The 27,867-nt window shown below is 43.7% G+C and overlaps 1 protein-coding gene and 1 long non-coding RNA gene across 3 annotated transcripts in view; one reads left to right on the forward strand and one right to left on the reverse strand.

Moving 5' to 3' along the window:
- VASH1 (vasohibin 1) overlaps positions 1 to 6,942 on the reverse strand; it is a 15,302-nt gene extending 8,360 nt beyond the window's left edge. Inside the window, exons 1-3 of the mRNA XM_065686033.1 lie at positions 6,455 to 6,942; positions 1,371 to 1,459; positions 295 to 351 (exon numbers count right to left, since the gene is read on the reverse strand). Coding sequence (XP_065542105.1) covers positions 295 to 351; positions 1,371 to 1,459; positions 6,455 to 6,715 — 407 coding nt within the window. The 5' untranslated portion in view covers positions 6,716 to 6,942. The remainder of the gene's footprint in view (positions 1 to 294; positions 352 to 1,370; positions 1,460 to 6,454) is intronic.
- A 398-nt stretch (positions 6,943 to 7,340) lies between these two features.
- LOC136017615 (uncharacterized) overlaps positions 7,341 to 27,867 on the forward strand; it is a 113,916-nt gene continuing 93,389 nt past the window's right edge. Inside the window, exon 1 of one of the 2 annotated variants that reach the window (XR_010614014.1) lies at positions 7,341 to 7,427. This is a non-coding gene — a long non-coding RNA (uncharacterized LOC136017615). The remainder of the gene's footprint in view (positions 7,428 to 27,867) is intronic. The other variant, XR_010614013.1, reaches the window with a different exon arrangement.

The following is a 27,867-nucleotide window of genomic DNA, read 5'->3' on the forward strand; positions in this document are numbered from 1 at the left end:
TCATATAGTTAGAAGCAAGCAGAATATGCACACCTGGAAATACATTTGCTTTATTTTATTTGATTTACTTACTCACAACAATAAAATCTACTCTTGTCCTTGAGAAAGGCCAGACACAGCTCTGCCCAGCTATGCCCCAGGCAACAGACAATACAGTCACCTAAAACAGGATGGAGCTGCAGTACTGAAAGCCCTAAGTGCCACCCTGACCTTGGACAGGGAACGGAAAGAAAAGCAGTGGGCCCCAATATTGTAAAGCAAGGATTAAATGCTGTAGGGACTGCCAGCACTTACCCAGTCAGAGGTCTGCTCTTCTTAATCTCAAAGAATTGTGTCCCAGTGTGATTGTACCTGGAGGCAAGAAGTTAAAGGCTTGACAGCTTGGAAAACAGAGTTTGAAGTAAACCTGTCTGAAGAACTTTCATGTTACTTACTATTCTCACAGCAAAGTCATGATCCTACAAAGAGCAACAGAAGAAAGACCCCATCTCCCTCTCATGCATTTCTCCCATTTATAGTCACTCCTAACTTCCACTGTATTTCCTTCTTGTCAATTCTTCTCTTTCTCCTCCCCACACACACATTTCCACTCCATTTCCCAAAGGTCAGTGCTGACAGCAAATGCTCTGCTCAGCCTTCCAGTTACCAGGACAGAACATAGTTAGATAGATCTCTACGCGCTCTGGTCTACCTTATTCTAAGACTGACTAGGACCCAATCCAGCGCACAAACACCTTAGATGGGTGAGAGGTGTCAAAAGCTCTGCCTCCTTACTTTTTTTTAGGGCTGAAGCCAGAGCTAGCTCTGTATGTCATCAGTGAGATTAGATTGTGTATGCCTCACACATACCTGCTGTCTGGCACAACAGAGATGGAGAAATCTCATTCCCAGGACACGGTGACACCAGCAGCTTTGCATATAAAGGGGCAGAATACCACAGATGCACAAAAGCAGGGCAGCTGTCTAACTTTTAGACAGCTACAGAGAAGAGTGTTCAAGTGGGATGACCTGAGAAACAGTTATTCTTAACACCACAGCTCACCCATACCTTACCAGTGAGGCGACACAGTTTGTAGTCTAAGACTTGGCTGTCAGGGTTGCAGATGTGTTTTCAACAAAATGGCCACTGACCTAGAAGTGTGGGTAGTGGGAAAAGGCCCTTGACAACCTGCCTGTCTGTTACATGGAGTGAACAGGATCAGAAAGTAACTTGGGCAGACCCAACGCAGTTAAACAAGCCATCATCCCAAGTCCAGCTTCCTGTTTTCAGGGAGCAAGTTTCAGTTCCCCTCCAACTACATCAGAACGAGCTCTTCTGCTCCCTCTTTCTGCGTTATCACACCAGTGACTAACATAACAGTAAAGGATACTGAAGCTCCCTGATGTAGCGCTGTACAGCTTCCAGGCGCTCAGGGATGGGGGTGGACGGCTGGAACGTAGGCACACTTGGTATGGGAATCTGAAATGGGGAGCAGAATGTAAATCACTGCTTCCAAACCCCTCCAGCTTCTTGCTGAACTCAGTGGCAGATAACTACAGGGAGTGTGTTCTCTGAAACCAGCCGCTTTTTGCTGTCCAAAGTGATCACACCAGAACATTCCACTGTTTCCACACTGACAACTGGAAAGGGATTCAGAATGAAGCACCACCACAGAGCTGCAAGAGAAACTGTGTGAAAGAGTCCTGCATTTAGGCAACATTACATTGGAAGAATGAAATAAAATTAACTAACAAGGCAAGACATGAGACAGGAAAGTTATCACCTGAAGGAGCTTGGCCTCATTCAAATATGCAAACTGGAAGGCACAAAACAAAAATGAGAGAGGGAGGTAAAAATGGAGAATGAGTTTTCCCAAAGCCACTAGATCATAGGGCAGTCTTGTAAGCAAGGATATAAAGGTCCCTCACTGCCGGCGAGTTGGCACTGACTAGGACACAGGCTTTACAGCATCATGACTCCCCCCTGCAGTGTCTGTTGTTTTGAAGTATGTGGTCAGGGAATGACTTCCGAAAGCTCACCATTTGGACTGCTGTGCCATTCTGAGGCCTCAGGCTTATGGGTCCAGTCAGATTTTCCTCACCATTTGCTCTGCAGGGGACAACTGCAGCCTTAGCAGCAGCTGAGAAAATGTGTCTAAGGGAAGAGAAGTGTCCTGTCCACGGGACATACACTGGAGAAGACACAGATTTGGTGTTGATTGACAGACTTGGAGAAACAGCCTAGCATTTTCTTTCTGAAGGATAGCTTATGCCATGCACACACCTCTCTTGATACCAGACTGCAGCTTTTCACAGCAGTTTGGTTTTCAGCATTTCAGTTCCTCTTCAGACTTCCCCCTAAAGATGGTCTGTCCCCAGCTAAGAAAGAGCTAGTCAGAACCAGATCTTCCCTAAGGCTTTCTGCTCTGCTGTGTGTAACTGCCTCTGCTGGCCATGGCTTTGTAGCCACTTCTCACCCTCCACCTGTATTTCTGTGGCCACTCATTTCCATACCTCCTTCTGCCCTGGGTTGCCATAGGTGCTTGGTGAACCAGGTCCAGACCTCAACCAGCTGAAAACTGAGCCAGCAAGCATGGGTAGTTTTCAGTCAGATCAGTTCCCTGTCCTGGTTTGCCACGTGGTTGCACTCTGCTTTTGCCTGCAGAGTACAGGGGCCAGAGACTTCTTAACCTTGAGAGATGGGCTGTCGCTGCCTCTGAAAACTGTAATCTGTGTTTTTAAGCCTAGCTCCAAACACCATCAGCAAGTAAACGCTGAGCTAAACTCAATCTCTACCCATTTTCTCTCCATGTTTTTTCATCAATCTCTCTTTTTTATTTTTAAAAAACTAAGTAGCACCCTTTGGCCACTGGTACCCATTTTCACAGTACTTGGAGGTGTGCCAGTTACCATCTCCAATGCCTCACTGATATACCCTGCTTGGAGCAAGCAGAGGCACTGCCTAGCTCACTTGCAGGAAACAACACATGAACGGCAGGAGCAGATGTGAAACTGGGTTTCTTCAGCCACAGCAGGAGCAGGGAAGGCTCCAGAGAGCAGATCAGGGATGGAGGCATCTCTGGAACCACACAAGCTGAGTCAGTTTGGATGCTGTGAGCTGACACAGAGTCACAGGAAATCATTTCCAGGCAGAAACAACGAAGGAGGTAACAAGCAGGACAGGCTCACTATTTAACTTTGTTCCATTTCTTCAGCATGGACACTTCCATGCTTTCTGAGTGGAGACTGACAGATTAAGTGCACATTGATGGCACAGATTAATGACTGGATAGATACTTCTCCCTTTACTAGTTGTGCAGGTAACCCCCAAATCCCCTTTTCCTCAAAGGACTGTGCCACGCTGGACAGTGGAATGGCAACCAGTTCAGCAGGGGACTAGTTAATGCAGAAGAGCCTCCTGCACCTCAAGTAATTAAATTGATGAAAGTACAGTATGCTCTCTCTCTCTCTCCGATCTGGGCCTGCAGCCCAGACTGGGCTACAGTTTCTTTTGCATCAGGTCTATAGCATTTTAATGGGGCAATAGAAACAGGAGGAGAGGAATAAGGTCTCCATCCCCACAGTGACAGGATGGAAGACCCTAACATTTTGTCTTTATGCAGTATCCACGTTTCAAAAGGGCTATAAATAGTAGGCAGTCTTCACAACCCTCCAGAAAGCAGAGAGGAATTTATTTGTAGAAGAAAAGAAATCAGATCTATTTTGCTTTCCTTTTAGTTATTCAGGAAGCTGGAGGGACAGCTAGGAAGAGAGCCCAGATTTCCCAGAGCACATACCTCTGCCAGGCTTAGCAGACTGACTGAACATGCCTGTGGTCCCACATTACTTGTATGGAGAGCTTGCATCATGCTGCTCCTGGATTTACACACCCTAGGAGGCTGGCTATATGCGTGGGACTGGGGCTCTGTTTTAAGAAAGGGGATCCTGAGAACAATAGAGATTTTCAGATACTAAATGGGCCATGCTATATATGTGGTAAGGCAGATGGGAGCAAGGTACAGAAAAAGCTCCATCCGTATCTGTATGACAAAGGTGATTTTTTGGCTAGCCTAGTGTAGCAACAGTTTGTTTTATGGTGCTTACGTATATCTAAGCACCTCCATAATCATCCTTTTGCAAGCAACATAAGAGCAATACAAATCCCAGTTGTTAGCCTGACTAAAGAAACTGGATTTTACTCTCCTCTTCAAGCATGAATCCATTAGATGCAACTCTTCTTGTGTTTGTCCTCATAACCACCTCATTTAAAATCCATAATTTCTTAATGAGGCAAGCACACATCACTTTGTATTTTCAGTGTGGACCCATTTGATGGTCCCAGCAGCTCCAAGCAAAGCAATACCCCATCCTGTTTCTAGATAAGAAACAGGCTCCAGGAGGGTAGCTCTTAAGCCCAGTGTGCATGACCAATCAACTATGTCCTGCCACCGTGGCATGGCTCACTCAATGCCCACTCACCCCAAATCTACTGGAAGGAAACGGATACCAGAAGAGATCTCTGAGCTCTCACCCCCCAGTCAAAGACATGGCCCCTGCAGCTGCTCTGTAAACATCTAAAGTTTGATCACAGCCTCCTGCAGTTGTCATTTTATGGTATTAAGTTTTTTTATGGCCAACTCTTTTTGAGAGGTATTTCCCCCAAAAGCCAATGCTGGCTATGGTTCAAAGCCAAAGATATCACAGCTGGTGAACCCCTCTCCAGTTTTCAACACCTAAAAAGGCCTGTTCACCCTCCAGCACACGGAGAATACCTGCCTTTTCAAAGGAGCTAATCCTGCAGAGTACACCCATTGCCCTAATTCTCATCTGTTGCATCAGCCATTCAAAGAAACTTGATGGAGGCAGGTGGTGATGTAAGCAGTCCTCAAAGATAAAAACACATCCCTAGAGGGGAAAAGGAGCTAGGGAAACAAAGCCCATCCATCCGTGCTGCTTCCTGCATCCCAGAATCCTCCCAGCTGTATGCCCAATAAGCTTGGGAATGGGACCTCAAATTGCAGAGCAGTGAGTAGTTCATATATCTGGTTTCCAGGGTGCTAGTGGATGCCAAATAAATGGATAGCCCAATTTCACCTGTTATTGCAAGAGCTTATACCACTTATGTCCCTTGACTGTAACCCTTTGGCATCAAGACTATAACGTGAAAACAGTGGAAGAACTTCACATTAAGACCAAAACCAGAGACTGAGCACTGTATATCACTCCCCTCATGTACTGGGCTTTTGTTTGTGAATCTTTTTCTTCCATTTCCTTTGCCTCTCCTCGTCAAATCAGCCCATTTGGCCAGGAAATTGAGTAGTGTGCGTTCTGACTGATTTGAAACATGCTTTCAGCCTTCACACAGGCTCAGGACAAAGTCAAGAGGAGAGGAAGGAAATCTAAAAAGGAAGGAAAGTCCAGTAGGGTTAGAATAGGGACTGTAATCAGGACTCAAGATTTGTTTTGGTTGCTGCCACAGGTGCCTGTAACTCTTCATCACGCAAAAGATGTTGCATCACATGTTTCTCCAGAGTTACTGCTGGAAAGCAGTGCGGATTGCCTGTGCATGTTCTTGTATACTTTCAGTTACCTTCCCAGGGAGGTGAAGTCCTTACTAAAACAGTCTGAACATAAAAAAAAATACGGTTTTGCATCTAAGTTTCCTCTGACAGTGTGATGGGAATACTCTCATAACGCACCACTGGAATGACACACCGAATGTTTGCAGTGTCTTTTGTTCACAGGATGCCAATGAAAGGGGGAGATTTTTCTCCAGCTGAGGTGCAACGGAGATAGATAACAACAATCACAAGAATTCACATGCTAATGTTTCAGTATGGAACAAGGTTAAGTGAAATGATCACCAGCTCCTCTTTTCGTAGAGTCCTTCTGCAAGGCCAATAACACGCTCAAAATCACATCTGACTCTACACACCAGCAACAAGCTCTGCAAGCGTTCACTAACTCCCCTTTAAACTCTTTGGCGTCAAGAGTCTCTTTTCTGACACACCGTTCTGTGCAAGAACGGCTTTCAGTGTGGGAGACTGTACCCAAATCTAATTTCTTCATGCTTAAAGGCTCACCTTTGCCTGTCTCCCTCACCCTCTCATGACAAGTATTCGGACTTTTCTAAATTTAACTCTCCTCATCCTTCCATCATTTACCCAGTCTTGAGCACAATCCATCTCCCTCCCAGGCTGATCACACATGAGCCACCTGAAATCTGTTTTCCAGCGAGGCCTCAGAAGAGCGTGCTGCTGGCTGCCACGGAAGGGCAGAGCCCCGCAGCACCCTCCAGCACTCTCAGTTACCCTCCACCTCGTTACAGCGAGGCTTTGCTTCCAGCAAGCACACCTCGGGGCCCTTTTCGCGAGGGATCGCTCCCGAGCTCGGGGGCCCGGCCTCACGGAGGAGCAGGTCAGCGGCTCCTCCCAGCTGGATGCCGCGGTAGCCCCGTGGGGACGGGGTGTCTCACCTTGGGCAGGTCGGCAGCTCCCCGGATCCTCTGCGCCACCCGCTCCCCCTCGGGGTGGATCCTGCCCACATGCCGCCACATCCGCTCCCAGGTGGGCTCGTCCACGGGCAGCCCGCCGCGGTTGACGAAGAAAGGGACGCCGCCGTCGCGGAGATCCTCCTCGCCCTCCTCGTCCTGCTGCTCTTCGTCCCGCGGCGCTGCCGCCGCCTCGCCGGACTGGGGGTGCCCAGCGGCGGCCGCGGCCCCGCCACCCCCCGGCATCGCCGCCGCCCGGTCTCAACGCCCGCCGCCCGCTGCCGGGCAGCCGGGGGCCGCGCCCCGCATGACCGGCAACCGGGCACGGGGCGTCACCGCCCCTGCCGCGCCCCCGGGGATATCAAGCCGGAGGGCTCTCGGGGAAAAGGGGAGCGCAAGGCAGGCGGGGCGGCGCCGGGTGCCGCATCAGGCCGCCGCGGCGGGGGAGGCGCCGGCGGCCCAGCCGCCCGCGGCAGTGACGGCGGGCACCGCGCGGGGCGGGCCTGCCGCCCGGGTGTCCCCACCGCGCCGCCTCCCGAGCGCTCCGCGGGGCGGGGGGCCGGGCGGGGACAGCAGCAGCCGCGGCCGCGGCGGATGCTGCATGCGGGGTAACAAAGCCCCCGCGCGGGGCGGCGCCGCGGTGGGCCGGGCCGGACACCGCTCCCCTGCTCTCGGCTCCGCCCGGGCCGGGCAGCGCGGGGTCGCGGCGAGCTGCCACCGCGGTGCCCGGACCCGGCTTGCTGCTGGCGGGGAGCCGGGCAGGGCGCGTAGGGGCGCCGCTGCCCGCGGGCGATAAGGGGGGCGGGGCGGGAGCGAGCCGCTGCGGGGAGCAAGGGGGTGGGGCCACGGCGCAGCCGTTTAACGGTCGGCGTGAGGGGCAGCGCGGGGCTGTGCGTGGGGCCGTTAGCGCGGGTACGGTTGCGGTGTTTGCCGGCCGTGGTCTGCGCCGCGGCTTCAGGTGGGTGAGGGACGAGGGGGGTAAAAGCGCCGCGGGGAGAGCGGAGAGGTGTCTGTGTAGAGGTAGCTTTGAGGAGCAGAAGAACTACCGTAAAGTTGCCGGGTAGAAAAGCAGTAAGTGAGAGAGACGGTGTCCGGGATGCGCCTGTTTTTAACTTACCAAGTGCCACAAAGTAATCACGAAGGATGGTCTTTCCCCAGGTGGGAACCGCATTGCTGCTCTTGGGGTGTGTCTCCTTCATGAGAGGACCCAGCAAGGCTCTTTTCCCTGGGAAGAGTCAAAATGCACCTTTATATCAAGTCTGGAGGTGTACCACAAGTGAAAGACTGTGGTCTGGTTGTCTATTGCAGCCCTCCTGTGGTACTGTGAAGTGTGCAGCTGTGATGGGAGGCTCTCTCTACAATGCAAGAGATGTGGAAGCCTGTTCACTGTGCTCCTGGCACAGCAGTTGTGTCCTCATCTGTAAGAACCAGGCTATGTGTTACCGTGGATAGGTCTGCTGGCTGTGTTTTCTCACCACCCTGTAATAAGAATCCATTTTGAAAGTTCTGGTATAAGAGAAAATGTTCCATAACTTAAGTAATGCATACAAAGCAGTAACAGGTCAGGTGTTGAGGAGCCTTCTGGAGAGCATCTCGAAATGCTTACATTTAGCACTCCAAAGGGCTGTAGGGAATGAGGGAAATACATCCTGTGCCTGGTTGCCATGGGATTTGATGCATCCTGGTAACTGGGGATAACCTTTACAGAGTCTGGCAGAAGATTTCACAGAGAAATGTCTCTTCTGTAATGCTCTGTGGGCAGATTTTTGTATGAAGTCATTTCTGAGGGCAAAATAGTTGAAGACAGTATTCCTGTTGAACTCAACATTGCCCAAATTGCTGAAAAGTTGATTTAATTTCAGGAAAATTAAGCTAAATGGGTATCCCTCTTCTGCCTTCCAAACAGAACACTGGCATCACTTCATGCAGCCAGCACTGACTTTTGTAATACTTAAACATATACTTCACTGAATAAGTTTTTTCTCTTGGATTCGGACCTTGGCCAGTGCTGGTATTATCACTTCGGGAATGGGTTTTAGTGCTTTTGTGGTTGTCTTTGCCTTTTACCTGTGAGCAAGTGGAGATGGGTAGAAGTTGACTCTAAAGAGGCAGCAAAGCTTGTGTCAGGAATCACTCTGCAGCCCCTGAGTAGACACTTTTTGTAAGAATAGTTCATCCCATCCCATGTCCTTGATCCCTTCTTCCCCAGTGGTCCCCAGTTCCTCTAGAGAAACAGGACTGGAGGTGTGCCAGTCATGCACTGGCAGTGCACAGGCATACTGGGAGACATTCTGTGCTTTTGGTTGAGTGGTAGTAACAGCACTGGGGAAAGGACAGGGTGCAAAGGCTTTAAGTACTTCTTTTAGAACTGTATTGCCTCCCCTGGGTGAAACTAGGCACAGCTGTCCATAGAAGCAAGGATGCTGGGTTTGATTTTGAGCTCTAGCACTAATTTATGGCTGGTAGTTTGCATTGCCTTCTGTACCTCAGCTTTTCTATCTGTAAGAGGGAAATGCTAGTAGACTTGACTTGCAGAGATTTTTGTAAAGATTAGTTGGCGTCTTTGGCACATTAAGAATTGTTCTTTCCTAAAAATGAAAATATGTTCTAGTAGAAGTGAAACACAAACATTCTATTGTTAACCTTGAAGTGTATTCTCGAATCTTGGTTGGAGGAAATGTTTCTGGTAATCATCATCATACCTCAAATCATAGAATCATAGAATAGTTAGGGCTGGAAAGGACCTCAAGATCATCTAGTTCCAGCTCCCTGCCATGGGCAGGGATGCCTCACACTAAAACATCCCACCCAAGGCTCTGTCCAGCCTGGCCTTGAACACTGCCAGAGGTGGGGCATTCACAACTTCACTGGGCAACCCATTCCGGTACCCTCACAGTAAAGAACTTCTTACTTATATCTGACCTGAATTTTCCCTGTTAAAGTGTAAACCCATTACACCTTGTCCTATCGCTACAGTCCCTGATGAAGGGTCCCTCCACAGGATCCTTATAGGCCCCCTTCAGATACTGGAAGGCTGCTATGAGGTCTCCACACAATCTTCTCTTCTCCAGGCTGAACAGCCCCAACTTTCTCAGCCTATCTTCATACGGGAGGTGCTCCAGTCCCCTGATCATCCTCGTGGCCCTCCTCTGGGTTTGTTCCAATAGTTCCATGTCCTTTTTATGTTGAGGACACCAGAACTGCACACAATACTCCAAGTGAGGTCTCATGAGAGCAGAGTAGAGGGGCAGGATCACCTCCTTCGACCTGCTGGTCATGCTCCTTTTGATGCAGCCCAGGATACGGTTGGCTTTCTGGGCTGTGAGCACACTGAAGCTGGCTCATGTTCATTTTCTCATCGACCAACACCCCCAAGTCCTTCTCTGAAAGTCTTCTCTGAATCTCTTCTCTGCCCAACTTGTAGCTGTGCCTGGGATTGCTCCGACCCAGGTGCAATAAGGCTTGTCAGGGGTTTTTTTTTTTTTGATTCATTTTATATTAGTTAATTATTAGGCAGTGTTCCTCCCTTCTGGCCATCACTTCAAATCATTTGGCAGCAACAGGGGATCAGTGTTTTAAGGTAATAGTATGTCACTGTGCTTTGTTTAGCTGGGAAATAACTGAGCACAGCCATGCCGCATAAGGCAGTCCCTGCAGTGGGGACTGAGTGTAACTGAGGAGACAGCAGAGGACAGACACTTTGCTGTGCAACTGGTGTTTGTTTCCTTGTCTGCAGATGTTGTTACCTGTGGCGCAGGCTGTGTCTGCCTCTGATTTCTGGCAGCAGATTATTGCGGCTAAGATGATGTGAAACCGGAAAACTATTCAATTTTTTTTTTGTTAATAACAATAGAAATCTTTTATTTAGTTGCTCTGTAGATGAAGGCACTGCATATGCTGTCTGAATCACACCTGAGAATGGTAGTTAAGATTTTCTTTGTGAAAAATAACATTGATAAAGGATTGAAATCAGGTCAGAACTTCTTTGAATGAAGAAGTTGTTTCATAAGAGAGAAAAGATCTAATAAAAGTATTTAAGTGGTGTAGATAGCACTTGAAAAATAAATTACCTCCTCTGCTCTTCTGGGTAAATTGGGAGTTTCCCTCTGTTGGAAGGGATCCAAAGTTTGTTTCTGTAAACATAGTGGGTGAGTGATAGTGTTGACTTTCTGTTTTGTAATGTCTTTAACATTTTGATGAATATATTTTAAACTTCTGCCCCACATTTGTTGTTATGCTGTCTTCTTTTTATTTTAAATTATCTTCAAAAGCACCTGACTGTTCTTTAGGCCATGTCTTTGTAAACTTGCATAGAAGCAATTAAAACACTTACTGGAGATTTCTAATTATTGACGGCAATTTTAGGCCACTATTTCAGTAGTTTCACTAACATACATTTTCTTAGTGGAACCCCTCATTTAAGATTTCAATGATCTTAAAGGTCTTTTCCAACATAAATGATTCTGTGATTCTGTGTAACACTGAATGTTGCTTAGAGCATGAGCAGGGATTGTGTTGTCTGTATTCATCTTGGCCTAACTCTGCAGTCTGTGCTTTTCTGTGCTGCTAATTTCCTTTTTTGTAACTGTTTTGGAGTGGGTTCCCTTTTCTGTATTCCTGAAACAGCTCAGCAAAAAGGTTCACGTGACAAATCAGCACCTTTCTGAATTTATTTCTTAGAGTTTATTTAGCTCTAAAGCTATTATCAAAACCCACTGAATTTCCTTCAGTGTTTTTTTACATACTAATTCTGTTTAATTCTATGAGTGTTTGGAATGCTTCTTTCAAAGGCCTATGTAGTTTGTCTAAACTGATTTTCAGAACTTTGCAAAAGTCACCCAGGGCCTCTGTATTACACTGGATAGCCGGTCGTGCACATTGTGAGGGCTCTTCTTCTGAGAGCTGTATTCCTATGTATTACAGATTGCATTGCACCTTTAGGAAATCTCTAGGAAACTTCCTGCACATTCTTGTATTTTCTTCCAGTTTGATGCTACTGGTAGCAGTTACAAAAGGAGGTGAGGAGATGAAGGGCAGAAAGTGAAATTTACAGTTCCTGACTCTCTCTGAGCCCTGCACTGTCTAGCTGAGTCCTATTGCAGAGAGGAATGGGCTGGGAGGGATGTTGTGGTGGAGTCCAGGATGGCCTTGACTTGACAGGTTAGCAGAGCTGCTGTGCTCAGTGAAGGGCTGGGGAGTAAACCTGTATAGCGTTTTAGTCACAAATTCTCTATGCAAAATAGTTACATGAGATGTGGTGCTAATTTAGATTCACAGCACTTACGTTTTATGAACATGTTTACGTGAACCTCATTTTTGTGCATGGAATGGCGGGGGTTGCGGGGAGGGCTGAATTTAAGTCTAGGGGAAGAGAAGCCTGAGAGGGTACAGTCTTTATATAAAAGCTCCCTGAAAAAAGGCATGTCTTCCTCTTCTAGGGTATATAGGAAAAGAAGTAATATATGTTTAAAATGCAGTGAGAGAGATTAAATTACATTAGAAAAAACTTTCCATAAGGACAATGAAAGACTGGAAGAAATAGGAAAATATGGAGTCCATATCATTCAAAAGCTTCAAGCATTTTTCATCAGCCATCAGTCTGGAACTATTACATTTGGACTTGACAATCTTAAGGGTCTTCTCCAACCTAAATGATACTATGATTCTGCAATTTAGAGTTGATCCTGATTTTGAAAGAAGGGAGAAGAACGTATATGACCTGTTGAAATCCCTTATGGCCTGAATATCAGTGGCCAGATGTGTTGACCGCGGAAGGTGGGGAGAGTTTTTGCTGATTTGAAGGGCTCTCTTAATGGTAAAGTAAGCTTCCATGAATGACCATTGCTCCTACAAACAGCCTCTTGGATTTCAGTTACTACAGTTAAATGAAATAGTGTATATGAGGGTGGAACATCAGGGCAGAGTGGGTTAATGGAAGTTTCTTTGTAATCTCTTTTTTTACAAGATATATTGTATTATTGGAGTATTATGTGAACTACCTCTTTAAAGATTTTTTGGGTTTTTTTAAAGCTGCTTTCAGAGGGTTGAAGCTCATGTTTTAAGTGGTGTTTTTTTGTTTGTGTGCTGATTCCTTTGAGTTTAGTTTTCTCCAGCTTGCAAGTGTACTGACTTTAGCCTGTTCATACAAATATGTGCGATGAAATTCTCTGCTGTGCAGAAAACCTTGATGAGATCAGTATACTGCTGAGCACTATGCATATACTGCAATAGATCTCTGCCTAGAGCACGAATTCTACCTTTGTCCCTGTTTCTGATATTGCCTTGGTTCTAATCAGGGCTATCTCAGAAGATAATAACAAAGCTTCTGCTATTTGATTGCAAAGCCAATGTAACCTTTAGTCTTTCTGGGAGGTTGATTGTCATAGCAGTGCCAGAATAGCCCTATTCTGTGGGCAGCTAGACATTACTTCATCAAAGACTGGTATATTGACTCCACACATTTTCAGTATCCATATGCAGTCACGCTGATTACTTTTCCTGTGTAGGTCAGAGCTGAGAGAGAGGGGACTTAAATCCAATCAAGTAATCAAACGTCAGCAAACATTTGCAAAACTCCTGCATTTATCTTCCTCTATCATTGCTCTGTTGAACGGTCACATAGCCCAGCACATTGTGGCATGGCTTCTATGTTCTGTCACATGGCTGACATGTCGAGATTCACAAACTGGGACTCAAGAAGGCTCAAAGGTTAAGACTTGCTGGAATATGGAGAGGACTGTAGATGGTGATCGGAACTGTACAATCTGACTGTTTTATTTGGAGTTTCTAATTTGTTCTTAATAACTCTGCTTGATGAAAGGGACTTTTAGAGGGCTTGGGTGTGGAGCTTCAGGGTTGTGAAAGGAAACAAGTAGCCTGTCATCTTGTGCATGCTCTCTGCCACCCCAGCTTACAGGCAGGGTGTGAGACGAAAGCCTAGAGTTTTGGGTTGTGTGCAGAACTAACATTTGAAGATTTATTAATCCAAATAAGGAACAGAAAAAGCATCATGATACCTGTGTGACAAGTGAAAGAACTGTAAGTAGAAATGGTTTCTGAAGTTCATCTAGCTGCTTTGGAGAAAGACTATAGATTGATATGGCTTCACATCAAACTTCAGTGAAAGGTAGTTGACAGCTAATAGGTATAAGGTAGTTGACAGCTAACAGGTATAAAGTATTTGACTTAGCTGGGAGGGTCAAGGGGCTTTGTTATCTGGAGTGGAAAACTCCAGTTTTAAGAGTCACGAATGAGTTAACAGAGCTTTCTTCTATGTGGATGCGAAACAGACATAACTGAGTTAAACTTGAAGCTACGCTAGCAAAATAAATGTGGAAAACAAATTGAAAGTAAGTGTACCTGATTTTAGAGTTCCTTAACTTCTCCAGTGTGCTTATGGATAAAGTTGGAAGGTTCTTTTATCATAAAATTCTTAATTTCCTTTCTGTCTGTCTGTATTTTTCCTAGAGGTGGAGAGGAAATAGGCTTCTATCCCGTAAAACCTTCTTCCTGTTGTACACTGGTAAAGCTGATGCTTCTGAATGATTTAACTGGAACCAGGATAATGAATACACCAACACACAGTGTATTTATTTAGGTTTTTAGAAGAACTGATTTCAAATCCCAGCAATGCTTTGTGTGAAATAGAAGTTTAAATGTACATTTCTAGCATCCAAACAAGTGTGCTGACCCAGGGCTATGTCTCACATGAGTCAGAGTGAGCACTCAAGTTATACATACTAAAAACACTACTGCCAGACTAGCCAGGTCAGGAACTTAATGTGGAGCCTTAGGTTCAGTTGCCTGTGCCAAGGCTTGTCACGCATGCAATTTGAACTTGTCTGACTTATCATTGCCTCTGCAGATGGTCAGTACGTTCTAGAATTTGTACCTCTCCCTTTTGGTTTGGTCAGAAAAACCTCCTCGAACCTGAGTAACCTTTCTTAGCAGAAATTTATTTTTTTTCATGACATTTCAATAAACTGGCATTTCTTAAGAGCAAAAGTTGTTCCTCAAGAAATTTTACTGTTTATTTTCTCAGTCAAATTGGTCCTGAGCAGTCTTCTGTTCACAGCTTGGTCCATAATGTTTCCAGTTTTAACTTTGTAATTTGTTGGTAATGTTTGTTTATTTATTTATTTAATTTTCTGAAGCCTGGGCTAAAGTTATTTCAGTAAAGAAGCTTTAAAGTGTGTCGTGCCTTTTGCAGATCTGTGCTGCATTCCCTCCTCTGTGATACTCTGTTTTGTCTGTGCTTCCCCAGTTTTCTTGTTTGTGTGCTTGCAGCATTCCTGCAGCACATGGAAGTGCTATTCTTCCTATTCTGCAAATGAAGAAATGAGGCAGAGAACTTAAGTATGTGCTTTTACTGTAGGTGAAGGCACCTGGTCAGGCTGTGTGATCACTGACTTCGAGCAGTCTGTTCAGTAGAGGGATCCGGGTAACTGGATTGGAACCACCTGCATGCAATGCTATCTGAATGTACCAGCACTGACTGGTTCATGCTCGTATAGTAGTGTGGTGCCACATGGGGTTCCTGGCTTGGGAACCTGCTCCTTAAAGAGCTCTCCATCTTTCTCTGCTGTGAGATATAAACTTGTCCTGAATGACTTCGACAGGATCTCGCTGGCAGAGCAGGTGCTTAATGTGAGTTTCCTCCTAAACAGCAAGTCAACCTTTAATTTTGTTTCTAGGCAGCATAAACTGTGAGTGAATAAAAATTCTGTGCATCTGGAAAGACTTCAGTATTTTTTGGAAAGTAGGTTAATTCCCACAACAAGATGAGTTTTGGGGACCGGAGAGAATTGGTTGGAATGGGATTAATTATGCTAAGGAAGTGCTTAGTTTGTTTTTCACTGTTGGAAATGGAAATAATTTCATAGTCCTATTGTGCCCAATTTATTAACTGACAACAATATTAAGATGTTTTTATTTTGAAGATGGTGTTATTTTTGTGTGCTTTCTGCAGTGTGGAAGCATTTTCTTGTTTGCACAATGCATTAGTCACTAGCCTCCTAGCCCATCTTTGAAAGCATGGGAAGTGTGAGGTGCAGCTGCTGTGTGTTCCTGACGGCAAAATCCCACCTTTTTACTTATCAGCAAAATTAACACTAAATGTAGGGAATGGCTGAAAAACTCCAACAATTTTTTATGAGGGGGGAGCAATTCTCTGACTGAAAAGTGGAAAAGCTGGAGGAGAGAACAAAACTTTTTGAGAAGCGCTGTAGCAGTCGTCAGCATTTCCTTCTCCAGACTGAGTCTCTGCAATCTCGAGTTATACATTGCATAAGAAAAGTACCAGAGGGGCTGCAGTAGTGTCCTAATTTGACTTTGCTTTAAGTTCAAGAGTGTTCGTACACTTCCTGTTTCTTAAACGATACTGAGTTTTGAAGAGCTAAATTTAACCAGGTTGATGCAGAGTCATGGAATTATCTGATTAAAATGATTTATAAGTGGGATCTTTATTGTTGGTTTCTTTCTCCAGTCTATTTCCCAGAAATAAAACATATAGGCCTTTCAGAAAAGAAAATGCACTTTCCAATATGAAAGTGGTCTAGAATACAGCTCTGCTTTTATTTTGCCAATGTCCTGGACTTTCCTCTTTGCTTCCTTCCTTAGAGGAAAGCTGGCACATTAGAGTGCCAAACAAGAATCAGAAAAAAGTGCGCAGGAAGTATTCTGAAGAGCCAAATTACAACAAATCCAGCCCTATCCTTAACAAATTTTACAGTGCAGTTCTTCACTATTCCCCTGGTTTGCTGAAACCTGCTAATCTCCTTGTAATGATAGTTTTGCATTCACTAATGCATGACATTGTTTTGTAGGTATCCTATTCGGTGTGCTTGGTGCCACACAGTGCCATCTATTCATACAGAGGAGAGAATTTTTTCCAAGGGGTATCGTAGAAAGCATATACTGCAGCTCCCACTAGACTTTAGGCTCCCACTCTGGCAATATAATGGACTCTGCAGAGGCTTGAGAGGTGTTGCTTTCCACCCAGGTTATTCACTTTGTTAGTGTTTGGATGGGAAATGAAGTCTCTACCTGTAACTATGGTGACTGTATTTTCACCATTTCCAACTGGAAGTGGTGTCAAATCTACGCCTCAGTTTCGAAACACCTCAACGTGTGTATTTGAAACCTAGTTGCTTTTGTTTATTTCGGGCTTACAAAGCGGCTGTGTTTGTGAGAGCTTTGTGACATATTTGATCATTTGTCTATTTCTCCATAGACTGATTATTGATTTTTTTTCCCCCGAGTAAAAATGTTAAGAGGTCGCAACAGCATGAGAACACCATGTGAGGAGTGACATCTAGTGGTTAGTAAGGACCATTCGAATTTCTTTTTTTTCTTTTTTGATTCTTTTTCCCTGCAGGACAATGGAAAGTGAAGCACTTCCTAATAGGTGGCCTGGGATTCACTTAGAATTTACAAAACTTGAAATTAAGGGATCATTTCTGATTAGTGCATTTTCTGCTGTATGCTGTCAGCCTCTGGGAAGCAGTAACTGTCTTGCTTAATGACTGATGCCGAAGAGTAGGTTTGATGTTTGATGGCAAGGTCTGGTTACTCTAAACACATTCTAACGTCTTTTTGTTTCAGTTTTCCATTCCATTGTGGGTTTTTTTGTTTGTTTTTGGTTTTGTTTTTTTAGGAATATTTTTGCATGGCTATCCCTTTCCCATAACCAGAATTATGTTAGGTTCATAGGGTTGGTTGGTTTTCTTTTTTTGGTATTGGAGGGTGATCATCTCCTGAATAGCTTAGTTTGTGAGGAAAAATTATTTGAAAAGAAACTCATCTTGGTGAAGATCAACTGTTTTCTTATGTTGACAGCCTTTCTTATTTATTGCTCTTGGGGTTGGAAGAGCTGACACTGTTCACTTCTACTGGGAAGGATTCTTGTCCTGGACTGGACTTCCATCATCCAGCCCAGGTCTCTGCTAGTTCAGGCAATCTTGTTGAATGGATTCTATCTAAAGGTACAGAGCAGATTGCACCTGTGTGAAGGAAATGGGTGGTTTTAGTATATTCTTTCCTGTTGTACTGTCTGAGGACTTGTTTTCTAGGCTACGGGACAAGTGCAACTAATCATGCTATGGAATGTTTATGGATATATTCCAGCCATCCAGTTCCTATTGAAATAGGAACTAGATAAAAATCTATTGCTCTAGGGCAGTGCTTGGCTTCTTGTGTTATACAACACTCTGACAGGTTAAATTTGGTATGCCAAGAAATGAGCTAGGTTGGTCACAGTTTTTAGATCTCAGTAGTGAAAAATGTGCCTTCCCACTCCCCTGGCAGGATTCAGAATGAAAACAGACATTTCCTCTGATTGAGAAAGGAGTGGGCTTCAATGAAAATAGATCAATCTCTCTGTTATCTGGCTTCCTGGGAGGTCAGAAGTTCCCCTGCCCATACATTCTAGTATGAATTTGGGTAAGTTGTTGGATCAAGTTTAGACTAGCGACCACTGCAGTTGAGCCAGTAATTAAACTAACATGGCAAATTCTGTGCTCCAGAAAGCTTTTGGGATGTTATAGTATATAAATACATATATAGCTATGGAAAATTCTGGAAAGAGGTGACATTTAATACCTAGGAGGAGCAGTAGCTGTGTAAATCTGTCAGGTCTCATGAGTCTTTGATTGGGCCTTGGGTGCATCCTGGTGACTCTGGCCAGCTTTGTTGCCTTTCAGCTCTTCATGGGTGCAGAAATGGAGAGAGGATGATAAAAAGATGTGTGGCACATGTGCTATATGTGTTAGTAACATATCTGTCACAGCTGTGGTGTCTGAATAGAGAAGGAAGGAAACAGGTGAAGTCTCTTATGATCAGAGGAAGTCAGCATGTGTAGAATGCTACAAAATGACAGATTTTTCCTTTAAAACTCAGTGCACTCATACTGTGAGAAAAGGACAGGCTTGTCATTGTTACATACCTTTTTTATGAAGCTATAAGGTGAGCTTGTTTGGACATAAGTTTTGTGGAGAAGTCCATACTTCAGAAGGGACATAGCCCAGTGCTATCAAGTCCCTCGGGGGGGGGGGGGGGGGGGGCGTGGGGAGTGCTATGGACTGGAACTGCACGTAGGGGAGGACAGCAAAGAAAATTTCAAAACCTTCAGTACCTACAGCTACCGGGATATGCCATGGTTCTCAATGGCTTTTTTGCTTCAATCTTCGCTCTAGCCATGCTGCTCAAGTCTTAGAAGGTAGATGCAGGGGCCTTAGCCCCACTGTAGGAAAGGATCAGGTTTAAGATAATCTTAGGAACCTGAATGTGCAGAAGTCCACGAGACCTGATGAAATCCATCTGCAGGTCCTGAAGGAGCTGGCAAATGAAGTTTCTAAGCCACTGTCTATCAGATTTGAAAAGTCATGTCAGGTGAAATTCTTGGAAACTGGAAAAAGGGAAATATAACCCCCATTTTCAAGAAGGGGAAAGTGGAAGACCCAGGAAACTACAGAGAAGTCAGTCTCACCTCTGTGCCTCACAGGATCATGGAGCAGATTGTCCTGGAAAGCATGCTAAGGCACGTGAAAATCGGTGAGGTGGTTGGTGACAGCCAGCATGGCTTCACTAAGGGCAAATCATGACTGATGAATTTGGTGGCCTTCTATGATGGAGCTACAAAACTGATGGATAGGGGCAAAACAGTTGCTGTCATTTACCTGGACTTGTGCAAAGCATTTGACACTGTCCCGCATGACATCCTTGTTTCTAAACTGGAGAGACGTCAGTTTGATGGATGAACCGCATGGTGGATAAAGAACTGGCTGGATGGCTGGACACAGTTGTCAATGGCTCAATATACAAGCAGAGATGGGTAATGAGTGGTGTCCTTCAGGGACCGGTGCTGGGACCGGTGCTGGGACCAGTCTTGTTGAACATCTTTGTCAGTGACATGGACAGTGGGATTGAGTGCGCTCTCAGCAAGTTTGCCAATGACTCTAAGGTGTGTGGTCCGGTTGATATGCTGGAGGGAAGGGATGCCATCCAGAGGGACCTTGACATGCTTGTGAGGTGGGCTGATGCCAACCTTATGGAGTTCAACCATGACAAGTGCAAGGTCCTACACCTGGGTGGGAGCAACCCCAGGCACAGCTACAGGTTGGGCAGAGAAGAGATTCAGAGCAGCCCTGGGGAGAAGGACTTGGGGGTGCTGGTCGATGAGAAAATGAACATGAGCCAGCTTCAGTGTGCGCTCACAGCCCAGAAAGCCAACCGTATCCTGGGCTGCATCAAAAGGAGCGTGACCAGCAGGTCGAAGGAGGTGATCCTGCCCCTCTACTCTGCTCTTGTGAGACCTCACCTGGAGTATTGTGTGCAGTTCTGGTGTCCTCAACATAAAACAGACATGGAACTGTTGGAACAAACCCAGAGGAGGGCCACGAGGATGATCAGGGGACTGGAGCACCTCCCGTATGAAGACAGGCTGAGGAAGTTGGGACTGTTCAGCCTGGAGAAGAGAAGGCTGCGTGGAGACCTAATAGCAGCCTTCCAGTATCTGAAGGGGGCCTATAGGGATGCTGTGGAAGGACCCTTCATCAGGGACTGTAGAGATAGGACAAGGGGTAATGGGTTTAAACTCACACAGGGGAAGTTCAGTTTAGATATAAGGAGGAAGTTCTTTACTGTAAGGGTAGTGAGGCACTGGAAGAGGTTGCCAAGGGAAGTTGTGAATGCTCCATTCCTGGCAGTGTTCAAGGCCAGGTTGGACAGAGCCTTGGGCAACATCGTCTAGGGTGAGGCTTCCCTGCCCATGCAGAGGGGTTGGAACTAGATGATCTTGAGGTCCTTTCCAGCCCTAACTATTCTATGATTCTGTGCAATTTAGTTTCTGTGCTCTAACAGGTAGCCTAAAATGTATGCCTGTCGTATTATAACTTTGGCACAGGTTTTTCAAGTATATGTGATATGACAGCAACTACAGATGAAGCCATACTGGCTCTTTTTCCTGAAGTGAGTCAGGCCTTTAGGCCTATATTGTCAGTGACCTTTCTCCAGCCATGGCTTCATGCATAAAAGCATAAGAAATGCCTTACTGTGCACCTATGGCCTACCTAGACAAGTGTTTCTGTCTCAGACAATAACAGAAGGCAATGCTAGATGGGGAAGGGAAGCGGTCCTGACCATTTCATGTTGTGCATTCTCCTCATTCCTTCCCAGTGTCCACAATCACTGGATTAGGATCATAAGGAGGTACACTTTTGCCCATTCCCTTACCTGTTTTGGAGCTACTGTCCATACATTAATCCTCTTTGCATAACATGCTCTTTTTGTGTAGCCTGCTGATATTATTGGTCTCTTCAGTCTTACAGGAGCAGAAATTCACTACTTGCTGTGTTTGTAAAGGAAAGTTACTGCTTTTGTCTGTTTCAAACCTTGCCCAAACCTGTAATATTGCAAGGTTTGGGGAGTAACAGTTCTGCTCCCACTTTCTCCCCTGCCTTTGTGATTTCTTTAATTTAATTGTGTCCCACCTAGCCTGCATGTCTCCAAATTAAGGAGAGAAATCTTATAAGGCAGCTGCTCCATCCCCCAAATTCCTGTTGTACAATTCATGTGCTTGCATGAAACACAAGTGCTTAAATGTGGATGCAGATCAGTCCCTCACTAGCTGCATTTCCCAGCTGTCTGTCACACGGCAGAGTTGGCTGCCCAGTTAAAGCAGCCATAGCAATCACAGCATAACTATTTAAATTTTTTTTTGAGCACCTTCTATTTGACCTTTTTTAAAGCTGTAGCAAGCAGATTCCAAGAACACTTGTGGGTTGAACTACAGCAGCTCTCTGTATTTGTGGATGGAGACTGGCCAAGTCACAGCCATCCCCTGAAACCAGCTGTTACAAAGGGCCAGATCCTCACTAGTTACACATGCAGTTTCTGATCATTTGGGTTACAGTGCTGTTCAGTCAACCACCTGTGCTTTTTGTGCTGATTGTTGCCTGTCTCAGTGCTGAAGGTGTAGAGTCATTTCTTATTTCTTGGTAGTTAGTGTCCTTGCTGTATGTGACAGGATATCCAGGGTGAGAATGTTTCCAGCTCTAGGGCAGATACAAGTCGCAGCCACACTTGGAGGCACTTGCACTGATTTAGGCCATGGCACTGCTGCAGTCCATCTTGAGAAGTGGATCTTTAGAGGAATCTGATGCTGCAGGGAGCATATATCAGCTCACCTGTCTCTAAAAAGGGTGGAGGCCACCTTCAAGTTGCGTGGTTATGGTAAAATTGGTTCTTGTATGTTACTCTTCTTGACTTCTGTAAGCTTACTATATGTTAAGTTGTCTTGGTTTATTAAAAATAATCCAGACTCTTTTTAATCATAAATTGATGGGTTATTTCTTTCACAGATGACGGAGTAGCTCTTCTTGAGACCCATGTTGAGCAAAGATCCCTTTCCCAGTTTTAAGTCCTGTAAATGATTTAACAAGATAATGAAGGGAAGGCTGAAATGTTAAATTTTAATATATTGGTAAGAATTAAAGGATGTAAAATAAAACATAAATAATACTTGGTCTAACTAAACATGTATGACTATAGTGTCTGGTAAGCAGAAGACAGTGAACAGAAAATTCGCTATATTTTTTCTGGTTTTGAAAAGTAAAGACTTAAAAAATGGAGTGAGAGCAAGTGTTGTTTTCAGATATTAATAAAAGTCACTGAATGCGCATATGTACTCTCAGCACTGATTTTGGCATATTCATGTGGGAATAGCGTGAGTTACCACAGTTTTGTGTTGCAGTGGCCCTAATTGGGTAAGGTACGTGCCCCATTTTCTCTTGCAGGTTCTATACACGGAATGCTATGAAACCTGCAGCACTTACTCAATACATTCTGTATTAGAGTATCTTTCTGTCTCTTAATAAGAATGATACTTCCCAGAGTTGATCTTCCAAGTCTCCAGCTGCTGCATTTTCATTGCCAAAATGTAACCTTGTTCATCCTTTGCACCAAATGGTGTCCTGGAAACTTCATAGGTCAAACTGAGTAATGACTACATACCAGAATAAACTCTCACAGCACCTAGTGAAGAACAAACACATACGTGGTTTGTCCACTCCTGATCTTTCATCTCTTGTTCTCAAAACACTTTCTACAGACAATCTGAGGAACTAAAATTGTCACCATAAGTCGTGGACTCAGCAGAAATACTGCTTTATAGTGAATGATAATCTTGTTTCCCGTTCTCACTGTTTCACACTAGAAATGACCTCTCTCTTTTTGTGTAAAAGAAGCACACAACATTCTCCTTCACAGGTACCAGCTGCCTTTTCTCTTTGATGCTTTACCAATGCCTATCTAAGTAAACACGGAGATTTTGTTCTCAATATGCACTCAAGAAGGATTCCTGTTCTTGAAGGCTATTTAATTTTTTTTCCCCCAGTTATCATATTTGGGCTAATAAAAACTATTGCACTGCTTTACAAACTCCTCTTACAATAATTTACAGCTACAGCAATGCTAATGCTGGAAGGAAAAAAAGGTGACTCCAGGCAACTGCTCCCTCTGCTGAGTAATCCTCCTGCCAGAAGCTCTGCACTTGCAGTATTCATTCAACTTTGCTTTCCCTGCAACGCAGTTACGTTGTTGACTCTTGCTTTCTTGTGCATAGAAAAAATGTTGAGAACCCCTCGGTCTCTGGGCTTTCAACAACAAAACACCGATTTCTTGGTCACACCAGTGAAAAAGAATAACATTTTAGTATTTATAAATATTAGCGGGGAATTTGAAATTTCTTATAGTTATTTTGTTACAAAAGAGGTTTGAGTGTGCTGCATTTTGGTTTACAATAGCTGTGCTTGATGGAAATGGGAAAAGTGAAAATGAAGAGAAAGGAAAAGATCAGTTAGTGAAAATACTAACCCATGTCCCTGAGAATGTTGTTTTCTTTTAGATATGCAGTGGTAAAAAACTTGTCAAGGTAGCTGAAAGGCTATTTCTACTCTATTTAAAAACTACAGTCTGATTTAAAGATTCTTTTATTGTTGTATCTGCCTCTTTCTGTTTCTGAGTAACACCATTAGTGGCAGGCCTCCAGCTGGACTTTGTGCCATTGATCACAACCCTTTGAGCCTGACAGTTCAGCAAGTTTTCAGTCCACCTCACAGTCCATTTATCTAGCCCATGCTTCCTCAGATTCTGAGGCATTTCAAAGACTTGGTAAACACATGCCAATAGAAACGTGAATCCTTGTTCTTGTAAGATCTATAATGTGTGTACTGTATATTATAGGTCTTACAAAGTGTTTCTGCTGAATTAGTTTGATTTTTCAGTTTGCAGACGAATTCACAACTCCTGCTTTGCTATTTTCTACTGTCATATAAATTATTTGTACTTTGGGTAGCTAGGCCATCTCTAGAAATCTGTATAAACAATATTAATAGATCAAGTTTGTGAGGATTTTTTCTCTACCTGTGAAAAACTTTTGTTTTGAACAGTTGCCCTTTTTGCCAGGATAGATCATGAGTGCATTCATGTGGTGAACTCGTATTACTGTATCACCCTGGTACTGTAGGGGCAGAGAGTTTTGCATGTGATCTTTGTGCAGAATAAATAGCACAAACTGAATCAGTTCAAGGTCCTGAACCTTCCTGAAGGTGCTTGCTTGGTGTCCTTCTGTCTGGGAGAATTAAGAGCTCTTTCTGTGACCAGTGTAACTAAGCAACAGTTAGATCTCAAAGAACCAGCTCATCCAGAATGCGTGCAGACTGTCCACACAGTTTGATGTTTTGCAAATGATTTTTTTATCATTTGCCCTGGCCCAGTCGATGGGTTCATACAGGCTGTCTCCAGAAGCCCTCAGTGCTGCTTGTTAAGGGATTCTGAGGGCTAAGTACACTGAATTGAGGTTTTCCATCTCTTTATCAGGGCTAGACATATGAAGTGTCTGGGCTTGAATCGACACCCCAGGTCCACTTAATCCTTCTTTGTAGTTAGTAAAGGGTTTGCCTGCCTTTGAGTAATGCCAAACAAAACCAGGACCAGAAAGAGCATCTTTCTGCCTGTTGTAATGTGCATTTGTTTGTCTCCAGGCTCTCCTCGCCCCTTTTTACATACTAATCTTAATCCTGAGGTTTTATTCCTTTATGAACTTCATTATAAAACTACTTTATTCTTGAAATTATTTGTATTACAGTTGTGATTGTTTTAATTATGGAAAGCAGTGGACTAAGAGAAAATTGTGAGATTGTAAGTGGTGGCCTAAAGCCAGAGAGGGAACTTTTCATTGGGAAGATTTGTACTGAAGGTTTCTATCACTTGTGACCAAGAACTGGTTTAGGAAAAAGTTAGGGTGAGTGGAATACTGAAGAAAATAAGGGAATTTGGGAAGGATTAATAGTTTTCTTGCCTGAAGAGAGCTGAGAAATATGCAGCCTTAACTTTCTAGTCCTCCATATCAAGAAAAAAAATTACTATTTTTTTCCAGGGAAAATATAAGCAGGACTATCCTGATTCTGCCACCAAAATCAAACAACTTAACCTTTGTGTTTCAGTTTCTTCTCTGCAGTATGAGGATAGAGATATTGGGCAGTTTTTTATGAGGTGGTTTGAGAGCTATAACTGTAAGTGCAAGCTAATACAGCAGTGCTTTCCATTGGTGCTGAATGCTGAGCATGACGCAGGACTAAGAAGTTGCTGGATAAATAACAGCATATGATAGTCACAAATAATGACATTTGTGATTTTATGCAATGTGATGTGATTTGTTTCCTTCTATGTTTTTTTCCCATGGGGGAAAGCAGGCAACTGTTTTTTTCCAGTGCTGAGATGTAATCTACAAAGCTGATTCTGATGAAAAATTATCCCATGATCTCTTGATGAGTGATCAAAACAGGTACCAAAATTCAGGTTATTTTCAAAGTTGTTTCTGTGGAATGATTTTAAAATGCCTGATTTTGAACTTGTTTTTAATCTATTATTTAAATAATGAGCTAAATAAAACCCCCAATTGATCGACTTTACCTTTGTTTTCCTTTCATTCTTATTAGTTGTTTTCCTAAAAAACAAAACAAAAAACCAAAACAGACAAAACAACAACAAAATCCACCCTAAACAATTCAACTTTTAGCTTTTACTCTGATTTTCACAGGTCTGTTGGTACCTCTTGTCTCCTTGAGCTACTGCACATAACAGTACAGTTCACATGATATCACCTAATAGCTCTGCTTTTTCCCGAAAGTGTCAGATGTCCTGCATGTTGGAAAAGCCCTTCCATGTGAGTGGATTCTGTAGGTATTTATGGCTGTGGAGGTAGAAATGGACACCAGAGACAGCAAGTCAAAGGGGAAAAGTGTGTGCTGAGAGGTCATGTCTGAAAGTCTCCCAAACCCCGATAAACTCCGGAGGTTAGTAATCCACAAGGATGGATAAATTAGCATGTGAGTCAGCCAAATCTGTGGGAGGCCACCAGCAAATATCAGGATCCACAGTGGGATGTGTGACTCGCACCACATCTGAGACAGTGGTGGCTGCTATCTGCAGACAGGAATTACAGGTGTGTATATATATATATATATATACCAGTTGAAACAAGGGACCGCTTGAAGCACTTTCTGAATGCTTGCCTAGAAGACCTTGTATCAATACAATCCTTTGCTTCTGATGAAATGGCTGGGGTTGGCCTCCCAGCTGTTGCTCTAATCTGGTAACAATAATTTAGTGTGTTGGAGTGCATGTGACTGAGCTGTGTGAAGTAGATGTACTGTGTGTAGTTCTCTGCTATTAAAGTTAACGGCTCGATTTTATAATTCATAACAGATTTATTAACAAAAAAGTGTTGTAAATAGGAGTTGTGATCTCTGACTTCTTCCAGCTTGAAACTGTGTCAGGGAAAGGAAAACTTCCAACATGTGCACTGAATAATCCAGGAACACAGATGAATCTAAGTTCCTCAACAATTCCTGACAGGTAATGAGGCCAGAACCAGCCTGGAGGACCAGTCAGGGAATTTCAGATGGCACATACAGGGTCTGTATGTCGTGGGTGGGGCCTGCCTGTATTTCATATATATTCATAAAATTAATTGTATAGGCTTATTTATACTAGTCAGGTTATTTTAATGGGTGCTACATTTCTTAGGTGCTCTGCGTGTGTGTGGTTGGATTTGGCAATCTGAATTTTGGATAAAAAATATATTAAAAATCTACAATAAAGTATTAAATTTTTCTTAAACTCTTAGTTTTATACTTTATATATATATTTATATATTTATATTTATTATTATACCTGAAACATATTAGGCACAGGGTTTGCATTTTCAAACTTTAATTAATTTATTAAAATACAGGCATTTTATTAGTATTTAAAAATTTGACTATTGGATACCTAAATTGTGAGGACAAGAAGCAAGAATGATGTATTGGAAGATAGAAAGTTTTATATGAAAGAAAAGATACCATGAAGTGAAAATAGTGTTGGAATATGTATGAGAATAGACTGGAAGACATGGGCCTAAGTTGGCCACATTTGGGCAGTGGTAGATACTGTTCTCTTTTTCTCTGACTCTTACATGTGACTGGAAACAGGAATATTAGATGCCTTCTTTCTCAGTTCCCAGGTGAGTTTCAGCTGCCATTGAGTTAATGCATATGAAGAAAATAATCTCTCTTCACTTTCTGGCTAGCAATAGCAGGACTAATTAAGGCATGAGGTTTTGTACAACAAAGGCTAAAAATACTGGTTTTGTTCTGTTGTGAAGGCAGGCAATATGCTTGTCATGAATAATGGTGTTTTACAGAAATGAAGGACTATTATGTAAATTTGTATTTGTCAGAGCTGCAAAAATGAAGACTAAGTACCAACTACACTGGCAGTGTTATATAGACCTTCGATTATAAAAGACTGAATTCTGTAGAGCACACCAGTGCACAAGAGACAGGCTGGTTGGAGGAAAAGCTCAAGACTTTTATTAGCTGTAAAGGCAGTTCATTCAAAGAGGTGTTCAGCCTGCTGGGAATATCTATTTCACCCTAGGCATGCTTTTACTGTGTGCTTCACATAGGGCATAGTTTTAGCAGTCCCCTGAAAATTTTAAATCTGCATGAAACATGGCACAAGCTTGCAATGACAGTAGGATGGCTTTTGGGAGATCATAGAGCAGCTTTTAATATTCAAGTGCTGTGACTGTGTATCCATCAAAAGAAAAAAATCTGTGGTGAAATCATTAGCCCTAAATTTTAATGGAAAAAGTAAAACCTGTTAGTTCTCGAGATCTTTACAGCAAGATTTGCATTGACTTTGAGGCAAGGATTTTGCTAAGTAATAAAACTAGTAACTAATTCAGTCTTTACAGTTATTACTCATTTGTGTTTTGCTCAAAGGTGATCTAGCAAAGTAGAACACATCTCTCTACAATTCTCAGTATGATGCTTATAAAGAGCCATTTATGGGTT

Source organism: Lathamus discolor, chromosome 6, assembly GCF_037157495.1.
Source record: "Lathamus discolor isolate bLatDis1 chromosome 6, bLatDis1.hap1, whole genome shotgun sequence".
In the NCBI taxonomy this organism is placed as follows: Eukaryota; Metazoa; Chordata; class Aves; order Psittaciformes; family Psittacidae; genus Lathamus; species Lathamus discolor.